The 26,641-nt window shown below is 36.0% G+C and overlaps 1 protein-coding gene across 1 annotated transcript in view; it reads left to right on the forward strand.

The window, feature by feature from the left end:
- The first annotated feature begins 1,293 nt into the window (after positions 1-1,293).
- Slc5a12 (solute carrier family 5 member 12) overlaps positions 1,294-26,641 on the forward strand; it is a 35,187-nt gene continuing 9,839 nt past the window's right edge. Inside the window, exons 1-10 of the mRNA XM_090348935.1 lie at positions 1,294-1,644; positions 9,069-9,134; positions 10,111-10,162; positions 10,778-10,845; positions 15,552-15,706; positions 15,825-15,965; positions 18,151-18,280; positions 18,720-18,808; positions 20,552-20,664; positions 25,624-25,691. Coding sequence (XP_090205061.1) covers positions 1,312-1,644; positions 9,069-9,134; positions 10,111-10,162; positions 10,778-10,845; positions 15,552-15,706; positions 15,825-15,965; positions 18,151-18,280; positions 18,720-18,808; positions 20,552-20,664; positions 25,624-25,691 — 1,215 coding nt within the window. The 5' untranslated portion in view covers positions 1,294-1,311. The remainder of the gene's footprint in view (positions 1,645-9,068; positions 9,135-10,110; positions 10,163-10,777; positions 10,846-15,551; positions 15,707-15,824; positions 15,966-18,150; positions 18,281-18,719; positions 18,809-20,551; positions 20,665-25,623; positions 25,692-26,641) is intronic.

Raw genomic sequence — 26,641 nt, forward strand, 5'->3', positions numbered from 1 at the left:
GCAGAAAACTAAAGTTGGATCCTTCTCTGTCACCCTGCACTAGAATTAACTCCAAATGGATCAAAGACCTGGAGGTAAAAGCTGACACACTGAAAACTTTACAAGAAGGAATAGGAGATACACTAGGCCTCCTTGGCACAGGTCGAAACTTTCTCAATAAGGACCAAGGAACACAACAAATCAGAGATTTGTTGGATAAGTGGGACTGCATTAAACTGCAGAGCTTTTGTATGGCAAAGGACATAGCTAGTAAATTAAATAGGAAGCCTACAGAATGGGAGAAGATCACCAACCATACAATGGACAAAGGCTTCATATCTAAAATATATCAACAGCTCTAATTACTTTTTTATTGCTTTTTCTTCCAGTTGTCTTGATGTTAACTCTGAGTCTCTGGGCACAAGTGTAACAACTTGTTGTAAATGTAGAGAAGATGATAAAGTTGAGGACAATAAATAATTCATTGTTGAGGAGTTCATTTTTAGAGTAAAAGGTGAGTAGTGTTTTCAGGAATGCTCCACTACAAACACAAATAACAGCCCACAAGGTCGATAATGGCATCTTTCACTTTATAGATCAGGAAAAAAATGTCCAGGGAGCCTCTTCAGGTCTTATCTCAATGTTCCCAGGGAAGTTCATAAAAGTTAAGTGATCTGTAAAAAGTAGCTGATGTGTGGTTGAGAGAAGAACGGAACAAAGGTCTCTGGATCCATCATTCTTTGCTCCTTACCTTCCACCTTCCATACTCACTGCAAGGACAGCATCTTCTACCCTCCCTCAGCCAGGAGAGAGACAACCCCTGACGGTTTTGTTGGCATTTTCAGATTCCATTTCACCAATTCAAAATGCTGAGATGGTCAACTTTTATCACTTCCTCATTTCCTAGTAATGTTTAACTTTAAGTTAAAAACCAATCTAGATGATAAAACAAAAAGCAGATTATCTAGCAAATCCATTCCTCTCCTCGTAGTTAATTAATTTCAGAAGACCTATGCTATATCTTCGCCATGGTTTCTACTTCAGGAGAGGAGTAGATAGTTCTTGTCCAGGGTCAGATTTTCAAGTATTCATCTCTTGTACTAGCACCATCCACCGTGGTTTTTGTTGGTGTTGTTTGTTTGTTTTTATTATCATTAATTCCTGGTACCCTCTTGATGTCTGAAGATCTATACGCAACCTCCTCATCCTCAGAAAATTCCAGTACTCCAAAGTAAAGCCGTGGCTGTTCTAAGTTTTGCATCTGGAGACCATCCTTTTACTAAGAACTGATTGGAAACAACTTTCTGTGTTCAAATACTTCCCAGCCTAGAAATGAAGAGCTTTTCAGTTTGGGATTATGTTGTATTTGCAGCCCTCTTTGTTATTTCCTCTGGAATTGGCGTGTTTTTTGCCATTAAGGAAAGAAAAAAGGCAACCTCTGGAGAGTTCCTGGTAGGAGGAAGGCAAATGAGTTTTGGCCCTGTAGCCTTGTCCCTGACAGCCAGCTTCATGTCCGCTGTGACTGTCCTGGGAAGTCCTGCTGAGGTCTACCGCTTTGGGGCATCCTTCTTATTTTTCGGCATTGCATATTTCTTTGTTGTCACATTTACATCTGAGCTTTTTATCCCTGTGTTCTACAGATCTGGCATCACCAGCACCTATGAGGTAAGGAAACTTATTTCTTTTCTCTTTCAACCAGGGATGCTATGTTCACTCCATTTGAATACATTTTTTTTTTTTGCCAGTCCTGGACTTGAGCTCAAGGCCTGAGCACTGTCCTTGGACTTTCTCAAGGTTAGAGCTCTACCACTTCCGGCTTTTTTCTATGTGTGTGGTACCAAGGAATGGAACCCGGGCCTTTGTGCATGCTAGGCAAGCACTCTTACCATTAGGCCAAACTCCCAGCCCCTTGAAGACCTTTTTAAAAGAAAAGATTCCCTCTATTAATATAGATTATCTTGGCAATAAAGTCTAGGAGTGGAAGAAAATTCACTGATGTTCAAGGCATTACGTGTCATGGGAGCTGGGGAGACAAAGCTGTAACTACTGGCTTTTGGTTATAACAAAATCATATATGTTTAAAAAGGATTATTTAGCCAGGCACATATGGCTTATGGTTGTAATGCCAGCTACTTGGCAGTGTGAAATGTTTGAGATTATGGTTGGAGGTCACCCTGAGAAGAAAAATTGAAGAAACTCTTTTCTTGATGAACAGTTAGAAGTAATAGCATGTGCCTACTCTTCTAGCTAGAAAGTGATACAAATACTGCTAAAATAAAGAAAAGGTGATAAAGATGTGACTCAGTGGTAGAGTATCAACCTAATAAGTCCAAGGACTAGAGTTCAAATCACAGAATAACCAAAACAAACAAACACGCAAATGAAAACTAAACAAAAAAATTCTCCAAGTGTGAGAGAATAGGAACAAATGACACAGAGAAATAACTTAAAGCTCGAACAGATGGGATTGATTCCCAATATCAAAGGAGCAGCTTACCTGATGCTATTTATCATTTCTCAGCATTGATTTCTATGTAAAATATAATAATTCATTTTTTCATGAGAGGTTCTTTTAAGTTGGAAGAAACTACCCAAATACGTTATATCATTTTTACGGGAATTCCTTCAATAAATATTCCTTCTGCATTTACTATGTTCTAGGCAACTCTGTTAGGCTCTGGAAACACAGCATAAAAGCTGTCTTCATAGAGCTTGCTGAAGAGAAGGGTAATTGCAAGGGTAATGCCTAAAATCATCAGAGCAATGTGATGCAATATCTAACCATTTGCTAAATGCTTCTGTGAGCATTTCGCATGTACTAACTCACTTGCCCTTCAAACAACCTTCAACTTATCCATCATTGTCATTGTTCCCAGATAATACAGACTAAAAGTGAGAGGTACATAGAATTAACTTGCTCAATATCATCCATCTCTCCAGTGAGAGTTTCTCAGGTAATCTAACTATGGAGATCTTTTCTTGAGTTATTAATTCTATTATTATGTCCTACAATGAAGAAGGAAGAAATTTGATGATATTTTTCAAGCCCTGTACCATAATATAACCTTTTAGAATTTATTAGTAGGTAGTAAATAGTATGTAATAATAGAGGACTGCAGAGCAACATTTCAATGATTTTATGTGTCCTATACATTTCAAGCCATCTGTTATCTCTGCTCCCTGTTTGCTAAGCTTCAACATCAATGGAACTTACTATAACAACCAGATACCTTCGCATATATCCATAAGGGTAGCAGATATTCAATAAACTGGACCTACCCAGCATGTAGGTCTCACTTTTTCTTACCATTCTCCCCTTTGTTCACTCTTCCCCAACATACCAACTGCTTTGCTATCTCTTAACCTGCCATTTACATTCCTACCTGAAGACCTGGGTATCCTATTCCTTCATCCTAGGAGTTGTTCTGACTTAATTGTTTGCTTTCTACTTAAATGTTCTGTTGTCATGCAAGTTTTACTTGACCATCCCCAATTAGCTGTATACATTCTCTGCCCAAGCTAGCATTCCTTCTCTCTGTTTTTTTTTATCAATTTTCATTATCTGTTTTTACTATGATTTTTTGAATTTTTATTATGGTTTTAATCTGTGTGAAATAATGATAATAATAAAGTCTGTCTCAAAGGATAGTCGTAAGGATAAACATTGCTGTTTCTCCTATGTCAGAGATTGTATTGTTGGAATCATTAGTTGCCATGTTCATATTTGTAGTACTCTAGAGCACGTTGAATTCATTTCTCATCAGTCTTTCTAAATTCAAAGATATGCCTTTCAATAGGTACAGTAGTGCTCCTCCCTTCTTGAACCTAGACTGACTCTGTGATTTGCTTTGGATGAATGGAATGTCATTAAAAAACAATGTGACTTTGGAGTACAGGCCTCATCAGCAGGTTCTTTCTGTGTTTGTTCTCTGAGAATGCTGTCCTGGTACTGCTGTGTAAGGAAGCTAGCACAGCTGTGCAGCCTCTGCAGCCTGAGTTGGCAGATGAAAGGAAATATACTAGCTAACAATCAACACTCTGCCAGGTCATCCTCATTCAGGTCATCTTCTACTTGACTGCAGCCAACTGTTGCCCCTGATGAAATGAGTAGAAGAGCTGCTGGAAAACTTCAGAGTTATACAAAATATTCATTCTTAGGTTTTTGAGACCATCCCTTTGGGAATGAGTGTTATATAGAAATAGACAAATAGACAAATGGTTACATGCTTTGCTGTTATGCAGTGGAACTTGAAGACCTCGTTATGCCATCTGTATTATGTCATCACTGCTGTGTTCCACATCAAAGCACAGGAATTGCTCTCACCTCTAAGCTAGAAATTAGAATTTACTCATTTGTAATATCAAACATTTTTGTTATCTCTTCTTGGACAGTTTATAATGAGTCTCCTCATGATATTTTCACATCAGTTAAGATTATTTTCTTCTTTTCTTTTCCATCCAGTGACAAATATAGACTGTTGCTATTAGCATAAGTTTATAAATGAAAATCTCATTTTTCTGGAACATATTAGACAAGATGACTTTTGAACTACTTACTATTTTTCAGTCTATTATAATGCATATATTATCACTTAAGTATGACTTCTCAGCATTTTTGTAAGTTCCTTTAATTTTTTCCTTTTTCCCTTACATTATGTTTTGTGGTCTTTTTCTAACCATATTTATATTTTAACAAATTTGGTGTTTAGTTATAAGATAATGGTAATGAAACCATATGCCTGTTCACCATGCCTGTAATCCTAGCTATTCAGAATGCTGACATCTGAGAATCATAATTCAAAGACAACCCGGGCAAGAAAATCCATGAGTCATCTATCTCCAGTTATGTACCTAAAGTCAGAAGTGGAGCTGTGGCTCAAGTGAAAGAGCACTCACCTTTGAGTTAAAAAGTTCAAGGTCAATGCCCCAGCTCTGAATTTACTCAGGATTGACAAAAAGAAAATAAAACACAAAGCAACAAAAAAGAGATACTGAATACTATTTCAGCAAAGCAAATGGTATCATAAAATGTAAAACATCCAGACATCTGTGATTCTAGCCACTTGGAAGGCTGTGAATGAGAGCATAATTATTCAAGGCTAGCTTGTGCAGAATTATTTGTAAAGAGGTTTTTTTTGGTCTTTTTTTTTGTTAAATGTACTTTTTGTGGTTCCTTCTCTCCACCCCCCACTTTTTTTCCTTTTTTTACCCCTTTGTCACTGTTTTTGACTGCTCTATCCTTTGTCATGTATGTAAATTTATCTGATTTTGGAGAGTAGAAGGGGAAGCAAAGAAAAGGTGGGACAAAAGGTACACTAATTCACTAGACCCTATGTTGGAAATGAACTATACAACTTGGCATAGGAGAGTTGAAAGAGGGAAAAACAGAGAAAATAAGGGAGGGGTGACACTGTTCAAAAAAATATTCATTACCTGACTTACATAAAAATAGCCTCTCTGTTCATCCCCTTTACAATAAAAATTAAATTTAAAAAGATTCCTTCTCATCCTATGATTGTGCACAAGGGAAGACGCAATTTGGAGGGTGTTGGTTCTAGGATAACCTACAGAGGAAATTTCGTGCGAATCTATCTCCTGGAGGGAAGGTGTGCATGCCTGTTATTGTAACTAACAAGAAAAGTCTAGAAAATAGGTGAGCCATGGTTCAGGCCTATTCCTTAGTCCAAATCCCATCCTACAAATAATCATGAAAAGCAAAGCGAGAGGTATGTTCAGTGGTGGTGTGCCAGCCTGTTAAGAGCAAGGCCTTGAGTTCAAATCCCATCACTGGTCTCTACAAACTGTCTGAAATGGTTATTTAGGGTCTGATAGTGATTTTGTCAATATTATGAGGACTTTTAGGATTACTCAAGATATAGTTTTTCACTCAAGGTGAGGTAGGTATTGGGTACAGGAACCATGTAACATAATTTACATTTTAGATATATTTTTTTCTAGAAAATTGTAGTACTGCTACAACAGTAGACTGTAGACTGTAGGTGCAGGGGTTTCACTGGGAGTCTACTGGTATACTACTGTTAATGATCAAAGCAATAAGGTAATAACAAAATGGGAGATAATTCAAGTGGGTATTTGGAAACTAGGATTTTTTTAATTAAAAATTTCATTAACACTGATGTTTTTTACATTATATTTCAAATGTCAAGTTTAACAAACAAGTATTCAAGAATGGAATCTATATGCAATCACTGGCACATAAATTTAAGAACAATATAAAAATTAAGCTGAGAGTTTGTCATAGATACATAGATACGTATCTATACCACAATATCCCTATAGAATATATATCCCATCATAGATTTATATGTCTGTATAGTTACTTTAATATTTCCAAATTCATGTCAATGACCTTGACTACCTGAGTATTGAGTCATCACTCTTGTAATTTTTGATCAAATATCCACATATCAAGGAGACCATATGCCTTTTGCTCCTTTGGTCTTGGCTTATCTCATTCAACATAATTTGCTCTAGTTCCATCCACTTCCCAGTGAATGCAATTATTTTATCTTGTCTGATGCCAGGATTCTTGTATGAATTTGCCATATAGAGTGGGAGGGAAGGAATATAAAGAATGGTTTTATGTTGATTGGGCTTATGCCAACATGAGAAACATGAGAGGAGGAGTTGTTATATCCTCAGCTGGATCAAGTTGGAGAGCTGGGAAATAATGTGGCATGATGGTGCTAAATGTCATCCCTAGAACTTTGAAAACTAATTATGTAACATGCAATTTTTCCCGGTGGAATTTTTGTTTGAACTGTTTCATAGCTTATAAACTTATCAATGCTGATCATGATTGAATGACTGACTAGTTTTAGAATTTTTGCAGCTGAAATAGTCTCTCAATTCAAGGACAAGAAAAACGTAGAGCTTGTTTCACCAAGTGAAGTATCAGAAATTTTTTAAGGTAAAATTCCAGACATCTGGCTCCTCACACAATTTTTTTTTCACTACCATTTATTTCCCCCTCTCTAAGGTTACAGAGATGACTGTATTAACTGACACTGAACTAAGAAGTTAAGCAAAGAAACAAAACAACAAAAAGCAAACATTGACTCCTGCATTATTTTGTCCAGCCTTGAGGAATAGGCCCTGCTTTCCCAGATGTCATGAACAGCTCGGTCCTTAAAGCCAATGCTACATATCTTAATTTTTGTTACATTTCCTCATTGATGGTACCAAATTTTGTTATCACTTTTAATCACAGGGTAGCATATCACCCTGAGTTATATATCTCAATATAGCTATTGCAATTGTTCACAGTTCTGTAAATGAACAATTTGGCAGAGAACTCCTTAGTACAGTAAAGGTTTTTAGTTGGCCCCTGGAGACCATCTGTCTGACCACCATCAACATGTTGGTAAGAGCTTTGCTTGTCTAGGTTAACGATGATGTGAGGGCTTGTCTATGGAATGTTTTTTTTCTGTTGATTATTATGGGTTTGTTGTGTGATGGAAAAGAGTTCCTATCATTCATTAAATGGACATACGTCATATAAACACACTTCAAAGAATCACTTTGCATTGTATCAAGTAGACACAATGAATTTCCCCAGAAATAATATTTGAATCCTTATTACTCTTTAGAGATCAGTGTTTGAATGAAATGGCTTTGAGGAAAATGACTTCAGTTCTTACCTATCTATGCATTCTAGTATGCAGGTCTCAGGACACTTCCTGATTTGTAAAATCAGACTTGGAAAGAAAGGAAGTCATGATAGGTGCACATTAGAGTAGGTTATCATTAAAGAATAATTGGAACTCACTCCCACAAGGGAACTCTAGGAGTGACCTCTCTCAAAGAATCCAGTGAAGGTTGCATCCAGGTCATTTAGTTTTTGTTGTTCTGGCCTATACCATGGCTGAACAAGGCTGTTGGCAATAATTTCATATGCATGTATATGTCACTGTCATTAGATGAAACCTCAAGTGGCACTGAGCTCTGGCTTCTGCATAGTAATTACTCACAAAGATCTGACTACCTTACCAGCCCTGTGCTTGGTCATCAGGGCCATTGAATACTTTGTAGCATGTACTTTAGGGAGAGAAATGCATGGTTTGATGGGAGTAAACATGCCTTCCCATTGGCATGCAGTAGAAACTAAATCATTCTTCAACACCAGTTGTGCACTGCTTTCTGCTTTACATTTGAAATCTCAACTCTTCATTTACTTCCTTTACCTCTGTGGGAATATTTTATGGTTCCTTCGGTCAGGTACTTAGTAAATTGCATCCCCTGAATTCCAACCTGCATGGAAATATGATGGTCCTTTGCTTGAGAATACAAGTTATCTAACAGTGCAATTTATGAAAAATTGATTCATGTGAAAAGCCAAGGGTTGTTCATTTCAAACAAGGGTCCACTTCAGTCCATGATTTCGTGTGGAGAATAATTCTGTAAATGTAGTGTATTGAAAGAAGATAGATCAGTATAGCATAGAGGGATAGTCAGACATCAGAGGTTTTGGAATACCAAATTTGCGGTGTACTTTTTTGTGGGGAGGTCAACCATGATAGTGAGGGAGAAAAGTTTTATGATGATCAGAACAATTTTAAGAGTTAGTGTGTCAGACACAGTTTGCAGATTGATGGAATAGAGGAGTCAGTGTGATTTAATATCATAAATATTGTGTAGAGGCCTGTAGCAGTCTAAAAGAGGAAACAAAGGACATAAATTAGGGATAGAAGAAATGTGAAAAGAAAGTACAGGTACAACAGCCTAAATTTCCTCTTGGCAGAAACTCAGAAGGCCGGGATTAAAATAATCACTCATTTCTTTTCACCATTAGGACAAGCAAGATGGAGGATTGGGTTTTGACATGTTTGACTTTTAGCAGCCCATCCTTTATCCCAAATGCTTTCAAGGACACACATACCATAAACTCCTAAATCCAAAACTGCTTTGTTAAATGCCAACTCCTTTGCTAAAGATAATTACATGCATGTGTATATCTAAATCATATATTTGTATAGATTTATAAATATGTATATATGCACAGAAGAAATAAAAGGACTATAATAACCTTACCTAAAACTCGGTACCTGTTTTATCTTTGCTCCCTCTAGTACTTACAACTACGATTCAACAAACCAGTCCGCATGGCCGCAACAGCCATTTACATTGTGCAGACGGTAAGGAACCATGGCTGCTGCAGTGGTGGAAATTAAGGTGTTTCCAGATATAATCTCACTATGTAGCCCAGTACATGGGAGATTAAAGTTCTGAATATTTATATGCCCACATGCTACATGCTTAGATTACAGACATGCATCACCATGTCTGAATTGAGTTGAACTGGGAGTTTCTGTTTTTCTATGCATTCCTTTGTGATAATTCTCATAAAACAACACATCATCTTCTTTGTTATGGCCCCCATGCCCTCCAGGCCTTGGGGCACCTTCATGATGCCACAAGTATGCTGCCGGCACATAATTCGTGTATTTCCCACTCATGCCATATGAGCAACATGAAAGTTGGAATGCAACTCTTCTTGACCCGCTACCAGCATCTGCCTTTTGAAACCCTCTCATGAACCTCTAGAGAGTGGCATTCCATTGTGAATAACATGATTTCTGACCCTGAAGCTATCAGCATAACAATTATAATTCTGAGGACTAGAAGATATGCCCATTATGTAGGTCTTCCTTGTTAATCTTCAAATGGTTCGTCTCCTCGGATCTTTTCCATGGATGGCCACTCTAAACTTAGTATTTCAGAAAATGGCTGAAATGTGCATCTGCTGCTGTTCCGCGTAGGTTCTTATAAAATCAACAGAGTCCATAATGATTTTCAGTGGGGAAACTGGAGAGGACCTGTCCATCTAAAACTTCATGTCAAGGTTTTTTGGAGGGTATCCTTTAGAAGTTTATGACATATCACCACAACATCTCAAAAACTCCAACCCTCTTTTCCTACCTAGTGATTCCATCTTCTATAGAAACTAATTGTACTGGAGAACAGCTTCAAATTATAGTATCTGGTAGTGAAATGTTTGTTGAAAAAGTTAAAAGAAATAAATCACTACAGGCATCACAAAGTAAACATTCCAGGAGTTTTCTTTTTGTTTTTTTAAATTTCTCTTTTTATTCATTTTTGTGTCTACCCTAGGTTCTCTATACAGGGGTGGTGGTGTATGCACCAGCTCTGGCACTCAATCAAGGTGAGTTTTCAATGTTCTATGACCTCAGGCCACTTCTTTAGCTCCTAAATTCTCAATTTACAGAAACGTGAGTAAAATACATTGAACATTGGAAAGTAATGCAGTTTGTTTCTTGATTTTGCCTCACCAAAAGTGTGTGTTAGTAAACATGCAGTTCAAATTATCTTTTGACATGTTTTGCTTTGTTTTATCAGCAAACTCATAGCAGTTTGGGTATTTTATATTCACAAGCACTAAGCCAGGTCACAAGAGTAAAAGTTGTAATAATTACATTAATTTATATAGTTGATGCATTGAATAGAATTCTAGAAGCAAAAATGAAAGAAGACAAACAAGAAAATAACTTTTGCAATGACATTGAACATATTTCAAGTTCTTAATATTCAATCTAATTAGACTGTGTTCTTATGGTAAAAAGTACTGATTCCTCATTATTATAGATTATTCCAAGTTGTTTAAGCAAACATAAAATACCGTAAAACATTTTACCAAAGATGGAATATGCAAAGTTGTAGAAAAACATGCAAGGATATGAAATTTATGGATTTTCTTGGAAAATAAAGGTAACAGACTAGTCTTGCTCAGAGAAACTTAATGCTTTTTCTCCTTTCTTAGTGACTGGGTTCCACCTCTGGGGCTCTGTGTTTGCAACAGGAATTGTTTGCACATTCTACTGTACCCTGGTATGTATCTAGCTGTGAAAAAAATATTTAGTAGTATCTCTGAATATGCGATAAGACAAATCTTTAAGAGTAGGACATCTAAATTTAGAGGAATTGTTGTTCTAATGTAGAATTAGGTCAGCTTTTCTATCATACTTGAAGAGTTGCTGTTGTTTCCATTTAAAATTCTTTTCAGTATCAATTATTAGTAAGAATTGGGTTCAGAAATCATTGAAGGAAGTCTTGTCTAATAGGAGATAATTTAATAAAACATTATCTTCTTGCTCAGAGAGTAGGCCACTCAATGCAATATTTGCTCCTAAAAATATTTATCAACCACAGGGAGTGATTTGTTTCATTGTCTATTTAAAGAATACAGAGATACATGTAGGAGTGAGCAAGAATATATTTGGTATTTTATAAATATGAGAATTACACAACTCATTTATCTCTCATTTGTAGACAAGCTTAGATTATATTTAAATCTGAAGTGTTATTTGAAGCTTATTTTATATGTTTTTGTGGAATCAAATTAATAAAAAAATTCCTGCTAGTTTAAAATTTTTAACTAATATTTTTACTTAAAAATGTAAAACTAATAGAAATATATTACACATGCCTTTTACATACATTTTACATATACTCAGTTTTTAATCAAGTATGTTTTATGATATTGATTGAATATACAATTGGTAAATAGTCATCCGACAATTACTTTGGCCAGTAAGATTTTTATTCTTGCAAGTCATTGTACACTTTGCAGCTTCTACTTAAGTAGTAAATAATTCAACACTGATTCCAAGTCAGTTGGATTCTCTTTCTTTACTAAAAAGAAAAAGATAATCATTTACATATTGCAGAATATCCCTGTATTTTTAGCTTTATGATCATATTTGATGTACTTTGTTATATGTCACAATAGCCTACAATTTAATTTTATAACCCTTTCACACATTTGCACACCCCATCACCACTTTGTGAAATGTTATCATTATTTTTCCATTCCATTCCCACTTATTATAAATTCTCACAAGCCCATTAGAGTCACAGTTAAAATAAATATAGACTCTTGTTACATTCACCCTTATCCTGTTTGACAGATGAATTAATTTGAGATACCTGTCCATTGAAGATCTGGATGCTAGTTACAACAACTCTTTGATATATTTTTGATATTGCTCAAAATATTATAATCTCCATAAGAGTGTCTTCCCTTAGAATGAAGTTAAAACTAATATGGCATAATAAAGTCGATTAAACAGATAAATGATCAGAACTAGAATTTGGAAGGCATGAGACAGACAGGAGGCTTGGACTGACTTGCGATCAGGTGTTCATGCAGAATTATGTTATACTCCCTGTACAATGGTGGAACAGAGCAGCTGAGTCTGGGAGTGTCTTGTAATACAGTGATTGAAGTGTCATGAGACATTTTGATTCTTGTAAGGAAAAAGTATAAATCTTCTCCAGGGTAGCAATCCAATTAAGGACTTTAAAATAATTCATAGATAAAACAAAAATGAATTTTAAAATAAAGCATCATTAGACTCATGAGGGACAATGAGCAGAAAACTGAAGTCTCCCATGGGTAGCATTTTTTGACATTGCAAGATGGTGAATAAAGGAGAGTTAAGCACAAACTACTTAAAATTGCTAAGGATGGAGTATCTAGCTTAATATTTTTATCAAATGTTCATTTATGGTATGAATGATGCCAATAATCTATTGTTATTTATAATTTAGGGATTAGGAAAAAGTATGACCCTCCCCCAAATTGTAAAGCAGTATCATATAAATTAGAAATAACAAATAAATTTAAAAGGTTTTTAATAGTTTAATTTGGGAGATTATGGCATTGCTTCAACTTTTGCTGAAAATATACATGGTAAGCCAGGTAGCTCAAACCAACAGTACTATCTGTTTATGAGTTAGAGATTTAGAAGAACATGGTTCAAAGCCTATTTGGGCAGAGAAGTCTGAAAGATTTCATCTCGAAAATTACCAGCAAAAATCAGGATTAGAGGCATAACCTAATAATAGAGAACCAATAAACAAGTCCAGCAAACAAGAGTCCTTGAGTTCAAACACTAGTATCATCAAAAAAAATCTTAGCTAAATTTTATGGAGTCACATTTAAATAATTCAATTAAAATAGAAAAACACAATTTAAGTTAAAAAGAAAAAAAACTTCTGTTTATCTAAGCATCAGGAGAAGAAAATAAGCATAGAAAAAGTACGACAAAGAAACTCAGAAGTCTTGTTGACATGCCATGTCTGCCTCAGCCTTCCTAAAACAACCATTTCTCCAAGCAATTTTACTCATCTCATTTTCTTCTGCCTTTTCATTCGAGTTAAATAAGCAGCTTTTTAGCCATACTTCAAAATCTTTCAGTATTTGCATCTTACCTCACATTTGTTTTATCTCTCTTTTCTTTAATCATGCTAGAGGTAGCTCACTAAAATGATGGCTTATTTATCTAACCTATAGGATTCCCGCAAATCTCTTTACTTGAAACCCATTTGAATGCACAGCATATGGGAAATAAGCATTGGAAGAGGTTTTAAGAGATAAATCCTGCAATCTAAAGGTTCACAGTTTAATGGGGAAGTGAGTATAAACCCCAAACAACACAGACTGATTACATAGATAGGAGGAGTGGGGAGAGAGAGAGAGAGAGAGAGAGAGAGAGAGAGAGAGAGAGAGAGAGAGAGAGAGAGAGTAGGAGTCATATAACAGTTAATGAATATTACAATCTGACTTTCCATGCATGTTTTTGCAATTTTTCATAACTACTATCAAATAGTTCCTGAAAACTGAAGCCTTTAATATTGTTCATATTACTAGAACCTGAAGCTGAGATTTGAGTTATAAAGGTTTAACATTTTTTAAGGAAATTAAGATAGTACTATCTAGGAGGAGGAAGGAAAGGTATTTATTGTTCTTCCAAATAGGATTGGAACCACATCATCAGCATGCCTTTAACAAGAACTTTAATGTTTCATTTTAAGTTAAACTTTAATTTTAAAGAAAAATAGATGATGAGGTGACTCCAGGATCTTCTCAAACTAAAGGTAGAGCTTGTCATCTTTTCACAGAAGTTCTTGACACTCTGGAGGAGTGAACTGGAATAGTTCTATTTTTCAGTGTTAAAAATAGCATATCCTTTCATTTTCCAATTGCTTCATTTTCAAAACACTCTTTCGGTATGTCAATTTACTTAATCTTCACCTGTTTTCTTTTCTCAGCTTTATTATCCGAAGGGGGTCTATATGTGGCATGCTGTAGTAGCTTCTTTCTTTTCCTTTTTATTTATTATTTATTTTTTTGGCCTATGTGCTCTTGACTAGAGTTTTACATTTGGACAATTTGTGGAGATTTCAGGGGATGCTGATCAAGACTTCTAAACTTGATTCAGACTGCAAAGGATAAACTTACTGTTTTTACTTGGTGTGTTTTAATTTTCTTTTATTTTTAAAGTTTCTTGGTGACAAAAGAGGATAGGTGAAGCTCATGTGTTATCACTATGTTCTGATTTCTACTGCTAGATTCAGTTTCCTAAAGCTCTGCTTATTTGACTATCCACTCGGTAGCTATTAAATCTAATTTCTCCATGAATATCTAGATGGCACATTTCTTTCTTGTTTTTTTCTTATTTTCAACCTTTTTTAGTTCTCAATATGAATTCGTTATCACAGGTTGCAGCTCATTCACCTCAATGTAACTGCCCTTAATTTCAGTTCTTGACTTACTGATCATATGTAATGAAGGATGAATTGTTTTAATTTTTGTCTCTTGAATTCATTTCAACTCTATCAACTTCTTTCTACAACTGCTTCAATCTGTTGGTCTTCTTGGACATAAGTGACTGGAACAAAGTCAGATGAATTCTTTTGACATCTCATTTTCGATATCATTGAAATGGATTATCCACACAACAAGACTACTAGTAAAATAAATGTTTCAGTCCTCATTTGACACCTTTAATGCTTGAGAAATCAATTTGGTCATCTTGTTAGGATCTAGCTGATCTCCAGAAAATGTACCAACCCTTTGGGTTCTGCACACTTTTCCATCTGTACCCATCAGCCTTCTCTTATGTCATGGGGACTCATGATTCTCCTTCCTTCATCCATCCCATTTTAACCCTCTTTTTGTCCTCTGTGTATGGAAAATTCCTCTTCATCCTTTAGAATTAGCTTAGTGTTCACTTTTTTTTAATTTTTTTTTTGCCAGTCCTGGGCTTGAGCTCAGGGCCTGAGCACTGTCCTTGGATTTTCTCAAGGCTAGAGCTCTACCACTTAAGCCTCAGCACCACTTCCGGCTTTTTTTCTGTATATGTGGTACCGAGGAATCGAACCCGGGTCTTTATGCATGCTAGGCAAGCACTCTACCACTAGGTCAAACTCCCTGTCCCTTAGTGCTCACTTTTAAGACCATGTCCTCACAGTAACACTCATCACTCTCCACAATTTAAAGTAGTTTGATTACCACTTGATAATCTGCTTCTCCCATTAGATTATACACTCAGAGACATCATAGGAGGGACATGTCTCTGTGACTTACCATGTTAGCCTTTTGTTTAGCACATCACTTGGCACATAACAGCTCATTAACTGTCTGCATAATGAGCGGATGGTTTCTTTAGTAGGAAACAGTCTGCAGTTAGAAGGATCGCAGGGTTGCAGGCCTAATTTTTCAAGAATTCTTAGCGTTTGCTCCGTTTCAGGGAGGACTGAAAGCGGTGGTCTGGACAGATGCGTTTCAGATGGTCGTCATGGTTGCAGGCTTCTTATCAGTTCTCATTCAAGGATCAGCAAAAGCTGGTGGGATTCACCAGGTATGGGAGCAAGCCAGAAATGGATCCCGACTAGACCTCTCTGAGTACGTCCTTGTCAATTTTTCATGTTTTATGAAGATGTGAATACACAACCTCATCCATCAAAACGCTATCTAGGTATTAACCAGTACCTTTGTTCTTTCCCTTCTTTCTGTCCTGTAGTTTTGATGTGGATCCCCTCCGACGACACACATTTTGGACTATCTCAGTGGGAGGAACATTTACATGGCTTGGAATCTATGGAGTCAATCAATCAACTATCCAGAGATGCATTTCTTGCAAAACAGAAAAGCAGGCTAAACTGTACGTTATTGGTTAAGAAAGGCACTTCATTTTTGGCCACTTTCTTGAACTCTTAAAAATGGTTCCTAGGGGTGCGGTATATATATGAAAGGGAGATAAATGGAGATATTTATTTCACTCTTTCAAACACTTGAGGCAAACAGACATTCCTTTATCAACAAAGAAGTGGCAGAGCTCTAGCTTAAATTGAAGTCTACTTTTATTTGCAATTGGAATTCATTAGTTAAGAGATTACAATTAACTCTAGTATGGTGGATAGAGAAGGAATGATGAAGAGTATTTGAGTCTTGTTCAGAGTTTACATGATGAGATAACTAATTTTTATTTGTTGACATAGAAATTTTAATGTCTAATTTTTATTTACTGCTTGGAGTAAATGAAGGCATATGACAGCATTAGTGGGAGTTTCAAGGGTTTGAACTTAGAGCCTCTGGTGCTCTACCACTGAATGATACTACCAGCCATTGTGGTTTAATTCTGTGCCTTGTGTTTTTGCCTGGCCTGGGCTTGGATCTATATACCCCTAACTTTGCCTCCCAGGTAGCTGGAATTACTGGTATTCATTGCCATGCATAACCCACAATACACTTTTTAATTAGTTTATTTGAGTAAACACCAGTTCAGGAATCATACAGCTGCAAACCACTGAGGTTACCTCTGCAGTCACACAGGGCAAGGATTTTACAGCATGGACTGAAAAGTAAAGCAGAAGAATTTGTCTTGACTGGTTGCAGTTAAACAGCTTCCTTATTTAGTTCTTTCTGCTGAAAAGTCCCTAGGACAATAAATTGGTTACCATTTTCTGTTTGGCTAGCCTTAAGTTTTGGTGTTCTCTAATTTACAAGTAAAAGCTCCAATTAAGTTCATTTTTATTTTCAAATTGACCAAGTCATGACCTCTTCTGAAACCTGTGTTTGTCTGCTAAGAGATTCAGGTTTGGTCTATTTACTTCAATATATTCATTTTCCCATGTTTCCAAGTTCCCGAGGAGAGGTTGGAGGTACTATGGTGGTATAGTAAATATGGTATGGCTATGGCCTCTCCAATTCATACTAGAAATGCTGGCATTAGAGGAAATGCAGGAAGCATAGTTGTGTAGCTAGCTCCTTCAAGCAACAAAGCTATCAAGTGCTCCACAACAGGCATTTCTGCATTATTTCACAAATGGTGCTTCATTTCACTGCTAGTACCCAAGTCTGAAGCATCACTGGCCTGGTCATGTTGTCCCAAACTTTGCTTAGAGAAGCGTAACTGTGACTACTCCTTTACACTTACATAATTTTAAAAGATTTCAGTATTTTGCTTCTTATTTTCACTGAATAACTCATAAGATGACTGGAATATATTTAAATATTCAATAAGTTGAGAATTATAGTTACCACACACACACACACACACACACATATATAACTCAAGAAAGAAGTGAATGCATTATCCATCATTCTTTCAATCACTGTTGACATATTCAAAGCTTGTTACAATAAAAGATATTATGATGAATCACACACACACACACACACACACACACACACACACACACACACACGATCATCTCTTTAGCAAGCAGCTGTATTCTTTTAAAACACACGTGATTTTGATCCTGAAATTCAGTTGAGGTTAAACCTCACTTAAAATACTACTTTGAGATTAAGTTGAAGCAAGTCTATAGAGAAGAGTCATCTGGAAAAAGAAGGAAATATTGGTTGTTACATCCAGCCTTTTGATTATTCATATTTTTTTCCTTTTCCTTTATTTTTAAGACAGATTCTCCTGCCTTGCTAGGCTGGCCTCAAGCTTATGTGTTGAAGAGAATTTCCTCCTTGAAACTCCCTGTAGCTGGGAGTGTAGGCATATAACACTAAAGCAAAATAAGCTCAAAGTTATATAACACAAGTGATTGGTATGTAAAATTGTATTTACCATGTGTTTTGAGATTTTGAGGGGAAAAAGAGTCGCTATGCAAAAAGAAAACCCAAGAAAATGTTACCATATACAAACTCATTAATTACTTTAAAACTGAAAGCCCGACATAAATACAGAAAAAGTATAAAATATGTTTAAATATGGTTCTTCAAGAATGACAAAAATATAAAACAAAAACATTTTCCTATGGTTTTTGTTAATGACCTGACCACAATATGGCTTGGCACAGCAGTTACCAGCATCCCCTGTTTCCTTTTTCTAGTGCCTTGTATTTCAACTTATTGGGGCTCTGGATCATTTTATTCTGTTCTGTCTTCTCTGGTTTAATCATGTACTCCTATTACAAATATTGTGACCCCTGGACTTCTGGAATTATCTCAGCACCAGACCAGGTATGAATTTCTTTGATTTCATCAGAGAATGATAAGAATCACTGAAATTGTGTTTATGTGACCTGTGGCCGCTTCCATAACTCCAACGCCCTGGCTTTTTTACTTCTGAGTAATGTAACAAGCACAGAGTTCTAATAAGAGGAGTGAGCATGTGAAATAGGATGGCTCAGCTTGTCCTTGAACACAGCTCTAAAGCCAGATATGTCTAGGGAAAGAAGGGTAGAACTCATGTCTCTGTTGATAGTTGCTGCCTTTATATCTTCTGTTCTAGTTTCCCAGGGTGAGTTAAATAAGCAGGATGCCAATACAGTACATTAAATGTGTTTTTATAAACTCTATTTACAGACAATATGTTCAGGGCTACCTGTCAGTCATTGTTTATTTATTCACATATTGAGTTTTCTCTTTCTTTCTCCCTCTCCATATTTTTTATCCTTAGCTGATGCCATATTTTGTTATGGAAATATTTGATACTATGCCAGGACTTCCAGGACTTTTTGTGTCTAGTGCCTTTAGTGGAACACTAAGGTTAGTATATTGACAAAATGTTGCTGCTACTGATAAGGACTGATAACTCAAGCTTGTTAATTAATCTACTGAGCTCTTTACTTATGTATGTTGTCATGCAGCATAGGAGAATGAAGGTTTAATTATGTTAGAGTCAATTTGCAGGTTAGGACACGGAAACAAGTAGACTTCTTTTGCACGCTTAGTTCATAAACTGAAGCAGGATATAGGCCTAATTTTGCCTCTAAATCTAGACCTTTCCGCTTATTATAGAAAGCTTGGGATTAGTTACTTTTTTATCACTACAGTAAAATGTCTGAGGCAAATGAATGACAGTGAAAGAAGGTTTATCTTTGTTTCAATCTCTGGAAATTTCAGTCCATGAACCAGTGGCTCACTTTTTAGATGTGTTGGGAGGAATTGTATCATGTTGGGAGTCTGTGACTAACGGGGCCTGCTGTTCATTTTCCTTGGCTTTTTCCTCCTGAAGGGTTTCTTACTATCAGCGTTATACTTCTGTTTCATGCTGCGTACTGGTTGATTTGAGCTGCATGTCTCACAAATGATTTCTCTGCCCAGGCTAGCTTCTAATCATGATCCTCAGATCTCAGCCTCTTGAATATCTAAGTGTGAGCCCATAATATCACCCTAGTTCTTCGAGCATTAACTTTTAATGTTTTCTTTTTTTTCTAGTATACATTATACTTCTTTTTTATTTTCTGTATGATTGTGCTCTGAAATCCATGGCAGATAATGTGAAAACAGAAATGATTTGTTAAGTAGGTTAGAGGATAGAATCTCTGGGTTATGATTTTTACAATGCATTAATTTGGTACAATGATTTGAGTAGTTAACGTATCCCTGGTCCATGCATCATGGAAAATATGCTTTCATGCTATTCTGCAAAGAACTTTCAAGTGTTCAGACACCTAAGTCAGCTTTGTTTCTAATAAAACTAAATTTGATTGGAAAATCACAAAAAGAACTGCAGAGCTTTAAGGCAATTTAAGGTAATTTGGGTTTGCTACTTCCCTGTCTTATCTCCTCTTCCTTTTTCTGTTTTGATTGCATTTCAGCCACAGTGGTGGGTTTGGGTTGTGTTGGGTAGCAAGTTTTCTTCCATTTTAAGTCATGTATATGTATTTTCATCTTCGACTATGCTTTCCTCCACTTTGCACAAATTCCTTTAGTGTCTTCCTTATCAGTTAATTCTGAAGGGAAAAAATTTCAACTATCAATTTATGTCTCTGAAAGAAGCTACTTTCATAGAGCCTTATTCCTCCCCTTTTGCACTTTTGCTACTGTAATCGTTTGTATCATTGGTTGTTCAATGTCACATTGTTTGATGCCTACCTAAAATGAATAAACAGATGTACAACTAAATGGCTAGATAAGTCATTAGACAACTACATCAACAGGGCTATGATAGGTACTTCTACCTTTCTTCACTCCAGCCAAAATGTGAGTACTCTGTCTGTCTGTCGTCTCTCTCTCTGTCTGTCTCTCTCTCTCACACACACACACACACACACACACACACACACACACACACACACACGACTTCTGTAAATTTGTGGAAGCATTTGCATTAAATAAGCTTTTAAGAATGAGCAAAAGGGCCACATAGTTTCTTTGAGGATGTAGAGATGCCTGTATCTGTTTCACAAAAGCTCTTCTGGTCTATCAGACCCGAAAGACAGCACAGGCTGATATAACTAAGCTTCTTTGAATATGGGTGATATTCTTGCTTTTCTTTTTCTGTAGCACAGTGGCTGCCAGCATCAATGCCTTAGCAACAGTGACCTTTGAGGATTTTGTCAAGAACTGCTTTCCCCATCTCTCCAACAAGATGAGCACCTGGATCAGTAAGGGCTTATGTAAGTACAGCTGGCAGCTCCTCCATTCCATACCATGAATGCATATGTGGTATGTGTCAAAATCTTGCACATGCTGGCTTGGATGTCTTTACTGGCATAGATGGCTATCAAGATTCATAGGGAATCCCAGATACAGATTTTCACACTTTCCCAGACATCACTAGGAGGTTAACAGGAAGGAATGACCAGCTAATTTTCTTTTATACTGGTTGAATATTCAGTCTAATGCTGCAGACTCATTATATGGGCATTTCCTGGTCATATTAGCCATTATCTCTGGGGAAATGTTCTATTCTCCTAGTGACTTCATGTTAAGGAAAAATTGCTCCTTGTTGAATTATAGAGTTGCAATTCATGGTTTTAATTACTGGTGCCCTTATAATATTGAATTGTACATTTATGAAGTTTATTTCTTGTCACTGTATATTTATTGCACACTTAGTAGTGTAGAATATATAGAGGAAAAATTCTGACAACGTAAATACAATTATATCTATCCAATTTTGTTCTTTTTTGTCTTAAATTATAGTGAGCACTTTCATGTCACCAAGTATTCTTCAGAAATATTGTATCTGAATAACAGTACCACATTCTACTAAACAAATTATTTGCTTATTTTGTTACTTTACATTTTTCAATTTTTGAAGCACTGTAATAAGAACCCACATACATAAATTTTGACAGCATGTTTACTTTTTTCCATAGTAAATTATCAGCTTAAATAATACTAATTTATGTAATTTGCTGATTCATATTAAGAAAGATAATTCTGATAGGTTCGAGTCAATAGTTATGTGTGACATATTTCCCTATGTGATTCATATTAATATTGTTTGAAAATGTCTAAACTAATGAAAAATGATCTCATCATATTGTTGGGCTTATGTAATTCTTTTAAAATTTATAATGCTTTTAAACATTTTCAGATTGTTACTCTTATTTCAGATTGTTACTCATATATACAGAAATAAGGTCCTTGTCTGTTGCAAAATAGCTCCTACATTAATTTTTACAGTATACATTTAATATGTAGAAATTTTAATTTTACATGTGATCAAATACATTATTTCTTTTCATTTTCTATACTTATATATTTTTCTTATTCAAAATCCAGTTATATATTTTCTTGTAGAAGTACTTTTGTATTTCAGATTCATTATTCAATGTATCTGTATATTTGTTTATGACAATATAAGAATCTTAATTTTCTTTTTATATATAGAGAATTTTCTAACAATTCCCATTGGTTAATAAATATTATTGATAAATATTGCTCATAAATAATAATTAAAATGTAGTGATACTTATACATTCCTTATTTTTACTTGCAAATCTTTTTTTCTTTCTTTTTTGTTGTATTTTATTGTAGGGGTGATGTATAAAGGGGTTACAGTTACATTTGTCAGGTAGTGGGTACATTACTTGAACATTGATACCCCTTCCCATTTTTTTTCCACTTCCCTTCCTCCACCCCCTCCCAATCATCTTGTTTTACTTTCAAAAGGGGGAAAGTAATGTCCGTTAAACAGATATAAAGCCCTACCACAATTTTTTCTGACTTCCATAATCAATTATATTTCCTGAAAATACATGTTTTTCTTCCTATCCTACTTAAATGGTTCAAAATAGCAGGGCAATGCCAGATTCTGCAATTAAAGGAAATGCTTACCTGGTGGTATAGGTTTATTGGAATGGACTTTCCACTTTAAAAGAAGCCATCACGGGCCGGGAGTTTGACCTAGTGGTTAAAGTGCTTGCCTAGCATGCACAAAGACCCAGGTTCGATTCCTTGGTACCACATATATATAGAAAAAAGCTGGAAGTGGTGCTGAGGCTCAAGTGGTAGAGCTCTAGCCTTGAGAAAGTCCAAGGACAGTGCTCAGGCCCTGAGCTCAAGCCCAGGATTGGCAAAAAAAAAAAAAAAAAAAAAAAAAAGCCATCACATCTGTTCCACCTCCTAATTACAAATGCAAAAGGAAGACAATTCAGGAATGCATCATAAAAAGTAAAATATAAGGGATTTAAATGCATATGTATGTTTTTTGGTAGATACAGCATGCAATCTGCTATGTTTTTTTACATGTTCAGGGAACAAATTAGATGGAAAATCTGTTCTCTGCTGAAGTGTGACTTCCCCTCCCTGAGTGGGGTAGGTGGTATAGTTCGAATTCCAGACTCAGAGTAGGCTCAGATCCAATGAGCTCTCAGCCACATCCTTTCCTGGGAACCCATGTTTACTGACCAATTGGATTTACGACACCAGGTTAAGTCCTAAAACACACTGAGAGATAGCCAGTTATACATAAGAATCTAACTCCTCTCAGCCAGGTGCCAGCAGCTCACACTTATAATCCTAGCCACTCAGGAGGCTGAAATCCAGGGAGTGAGAGGTTCAAAACAAACAGAGGCAGAAAAAATCCAGAAGACTTCATCTCCAAAATAACCAGCAAAAAGCTGGGCTAGAGGCACATCTCAAGTGGTAAAACAAGAAAATATAATTTTTTGTTTGCTGCTCCTGAGTAGTTGAGAAATAAGTCACAGTTTCTTGTGCTAAGTAATTAGCACATTTGTAATGTCTTTTCTCCTCAAATAAAGATAATTTTTGTTCCTATTAAAACTAAAGAAAATGTTTGACATTGAGGCCATGGCTCACAGGGCAGAGTATTTACCTAACAAGTCTGAAATCCTAAGTTCAAACCTGGTACTGCCAAAAGAAAGCATTTGAATAGGGAAGAAAATAAGAATTGGACTAGAGTTAGAAGGTGGAAGCAAAACTCCAGAGTTTGATAAATTAGGAGAGTAATCAGAGAGCCATAGTGTCAATCAGAAGTGACCAGGAAATGTTATTTTGTCATTGCCTGAGTCAAGGCTAAATTCACTCATAATCTTTTACCTGCCACTAACCAGAACTGGGAATGTTGGGGTGCTGGGACCCTGGATTCTACACACACACCCTGCTCTGGAATGGGCACCTCAAAAGCAGGAGCCACATTTCATCCTCCATGAGTCCCACCACTGAGAGGAGAAATTGACAACACTAGCTACTCAGAAGCATTTTTGAAGGGAGGCATGACTTGAAAAGGTGCATAGTAACCGACAGAACTCCACTCATTTACTTGCAAATCTTAATGCTATCCTGTTTGAAAATGTGGTTTTGTTGTGCTTATAAGTAGTTCCTTCTTTTGTAATGCTTAGCAAAAAATGCAACTAATAAAATTCAAAACCTTTCAAATAAGCTCTGAAGAAGCAATGAATATAAAAGGAACATATCTTAACAAAATAAAGGTCATATTTGACAAAGACTGTGATGAATGAGGGAACACAACTTGAAACCATCTTTCCTGAAATTAGGGATAAGACAAGAGAAAGAGGTAAAAGCAACCCAAATTAAGAAGAAAGAAATTTAATATCCTTATTTGGAGATGATATGATCCTACATCTAAAGGAACCTTAAGACCCAACCTCACAAATCCTGAATTTACGAATACTTTTGTCAATGTAGGAGGATCAAAAATCAACACACTAAATTCAGTAGCCTTTTTGTGAACCCACAATGAGAAAAAAATAGATCAATTCCATGAAAATAGCCTTAAAGAAATACCTAACACAGCCCAACTGAGGAGTTGAAAGATACCTACATTGAACTATAAAGGCTTGAAAATGAAATTGAGAAAAATATCAGAAGATGAAAAGACCTTTCATCCTGTACTATCAATACTCAAATCATGTCATTTGCAGGGAAATTGATAGACCTGGAAGCCATCATATTAATTAAGCAAGCTAGGACGTAAGCCAGGTTCAGAAGGACAAAGGTCAAATATTTTAGACCTAATATATAAACTTATGAGTAAGCAACCCAGAATTGTGTATGCCCAATCAGACTAGAGTATATTGGTATGCAAGTGTAAGACACCATTGAGAAGCCCCAATTGAAAACTTAGCATGGCCTTTCATAAAAAAATGGATATTAGATATTAGAATACTAGTGGTGGGGCAGATGCACAAGCGAGAGGAGCGTGATGAATATTGTCAAATACTTTTATATTTGTTTGAAAATGGAGCAGCAAACTTGATGGGACTAGTTGGGCAATGGGAGAAGGAAGAGAGAGAATGAAGGATGTGATGAACATGTGCTTGTTAGAATACACCTCTTATACAACTCATACTAAAGAAGAAGGAGGAAGAAGAGGTAAAGGAAGCAGAAGAGGAAGGAAATGAAGAGGAGAAACACTATAGAAGAGGAAGAGGATAAGGAGGAGGAAGAGGAGGAGGAAGAAGAGGAGGAGGAGGGAAAAGGAAGGGCAGAAGGAAAAAACGGAGGGCAAAGGAGGAGGAGGTGGAGGAGATAACCATCTTTTAAAGCTACAGAAAGGAACACCTGTCTCATTCAATGAACTGTGCTACAGGGGAACATGTTATTCAAAAGTCCCTCTGTGGCAGGATGAAACACATCTTTGTGATGGTCTACACATTTAATTACGTGAGTAATGTGAATAATTCACTAAAAAGAACAAATGATAATCTTTGCAGATTTGCCCCTCTCTTAGATAAAATGTGTGTTATTTTGTCATTTTAAAATTTAATTGAATTTCGGAAAGGTAAGTAGCTACTGTTTTTTTAGCTCATGGCTGATCAATGATTTACCAGGAATTAGTTTCCATGACTAGATTTGCTTAGTCATTCTCCTGTTTCCCTTGTTGCATCTTCATGCTATGTTTCCTCTGAAATCCTGGAAAGGACACCTGCAAGGCTATGTTCTAGCTCACTTTGCCTTTTGTGAAAAAGAAGATAGTTGATGTAAGTGCCACTCCTGGCCTCAGGCTGCTAGATTGACTTTCCTCTTTGCAATGACCTTTATACAGGGTTTTTGTTGCAGAAGACTGGTGGATGTGTTCAAGAACATCTGGAAACCAAGCATCCCCTAAGAAAATTTCTTATCATGAATTTTCTTTCTTCCAGGTCTCCTGTTTGGCGTAATGTGCACCTCTATGGCTGTGCTTGCATCCCTCATGGGGGGTGTTGTACAGGTAAGAAAAGAGAAAAGACACTTGTGAGTTCACAGAAACATTTCGCTCTTACTCCTTCTAATGTCTTCTTTATTCCACCAAAATTCTGACATTCCACTAAATACAAACATTTGTAAATTTTGGGTCCCAAATAAAATACAAAAAATATTTCATGAAAACATTTTCAGAAGGGGAAACTGTTAAAACTAATAATGAGTCAGTAAAAAGGTACACTATGACCAAAGAAATGTTTTTACAGTCTTAGCAATAATCACAGTAATAAAAAAACAACAGCAATGTTAATAAAATGTTATGTCTTGGCAATGTAATTAATGAAATACTTTTTTTTCAGATGAAGAAACTAAGAAGTTCTTTTCCTGAGGTTGCATATTAACAATATATATTTGTATTTATTTAGATATTTTTAAATTTATAAATATGTAAATTTGTATATACATATGTATATAGTTTCTGAATTTATTTTCTCTTGCTGTCTATAGATGGAAGCTATATGCCCCCCAGAAATACTAATGGCTTTGTAGGAGACTGTCATTTTTTTTAAAACAAGAAGAAATGTTTGTTCTTTTTTATTTTTTACCATTTTATCGACTCTCCTATGTGATAGCTAATTACTTAGCCTATTAACTCAGCAGCCACAATAAATAGACTTAATGCTGTAAGTAAACGGAGAGAATGGTGATGTATGATGGCTCATCTTTCTAAGGATTTGCATGAAAGTGAGCGTGGACTAGTTCCCTTTGTCCAACAAGAAAAAAAGAAAACTGAAATTCAGTGGATGTGAGTTCCTGAGCAAATTCACCAAGTCTTTGTGACATCAGCCAGGCTACACTTAGAATCTTAACTATTTTGTTACTGATCTACTCCTTCAAAACTTTTTTTTCTTTTGATATAAAAGATCAAGGGCATTATGGTGGTATGTGCTCTTGACTTTCTTTTAAGGCTCTGGGTTG

The sequence above is a fragment of the Megascapheus bottae genome, chromosome 16 (assembly GCF_031878675.1).
Source record: "Megascapheus bottae isolate mThoBot1 chromosome 16, mThoBot2.hap1, whole genome shotgun sequence".
In the NCBI taxonomy this organism is placed as follows: domain Eukaryota; kingdom Metazoa; phylum Chordata; class Mammalia; order Rodentia; family Geomyidae; genus Megascapheus; species Megascapheus bottae.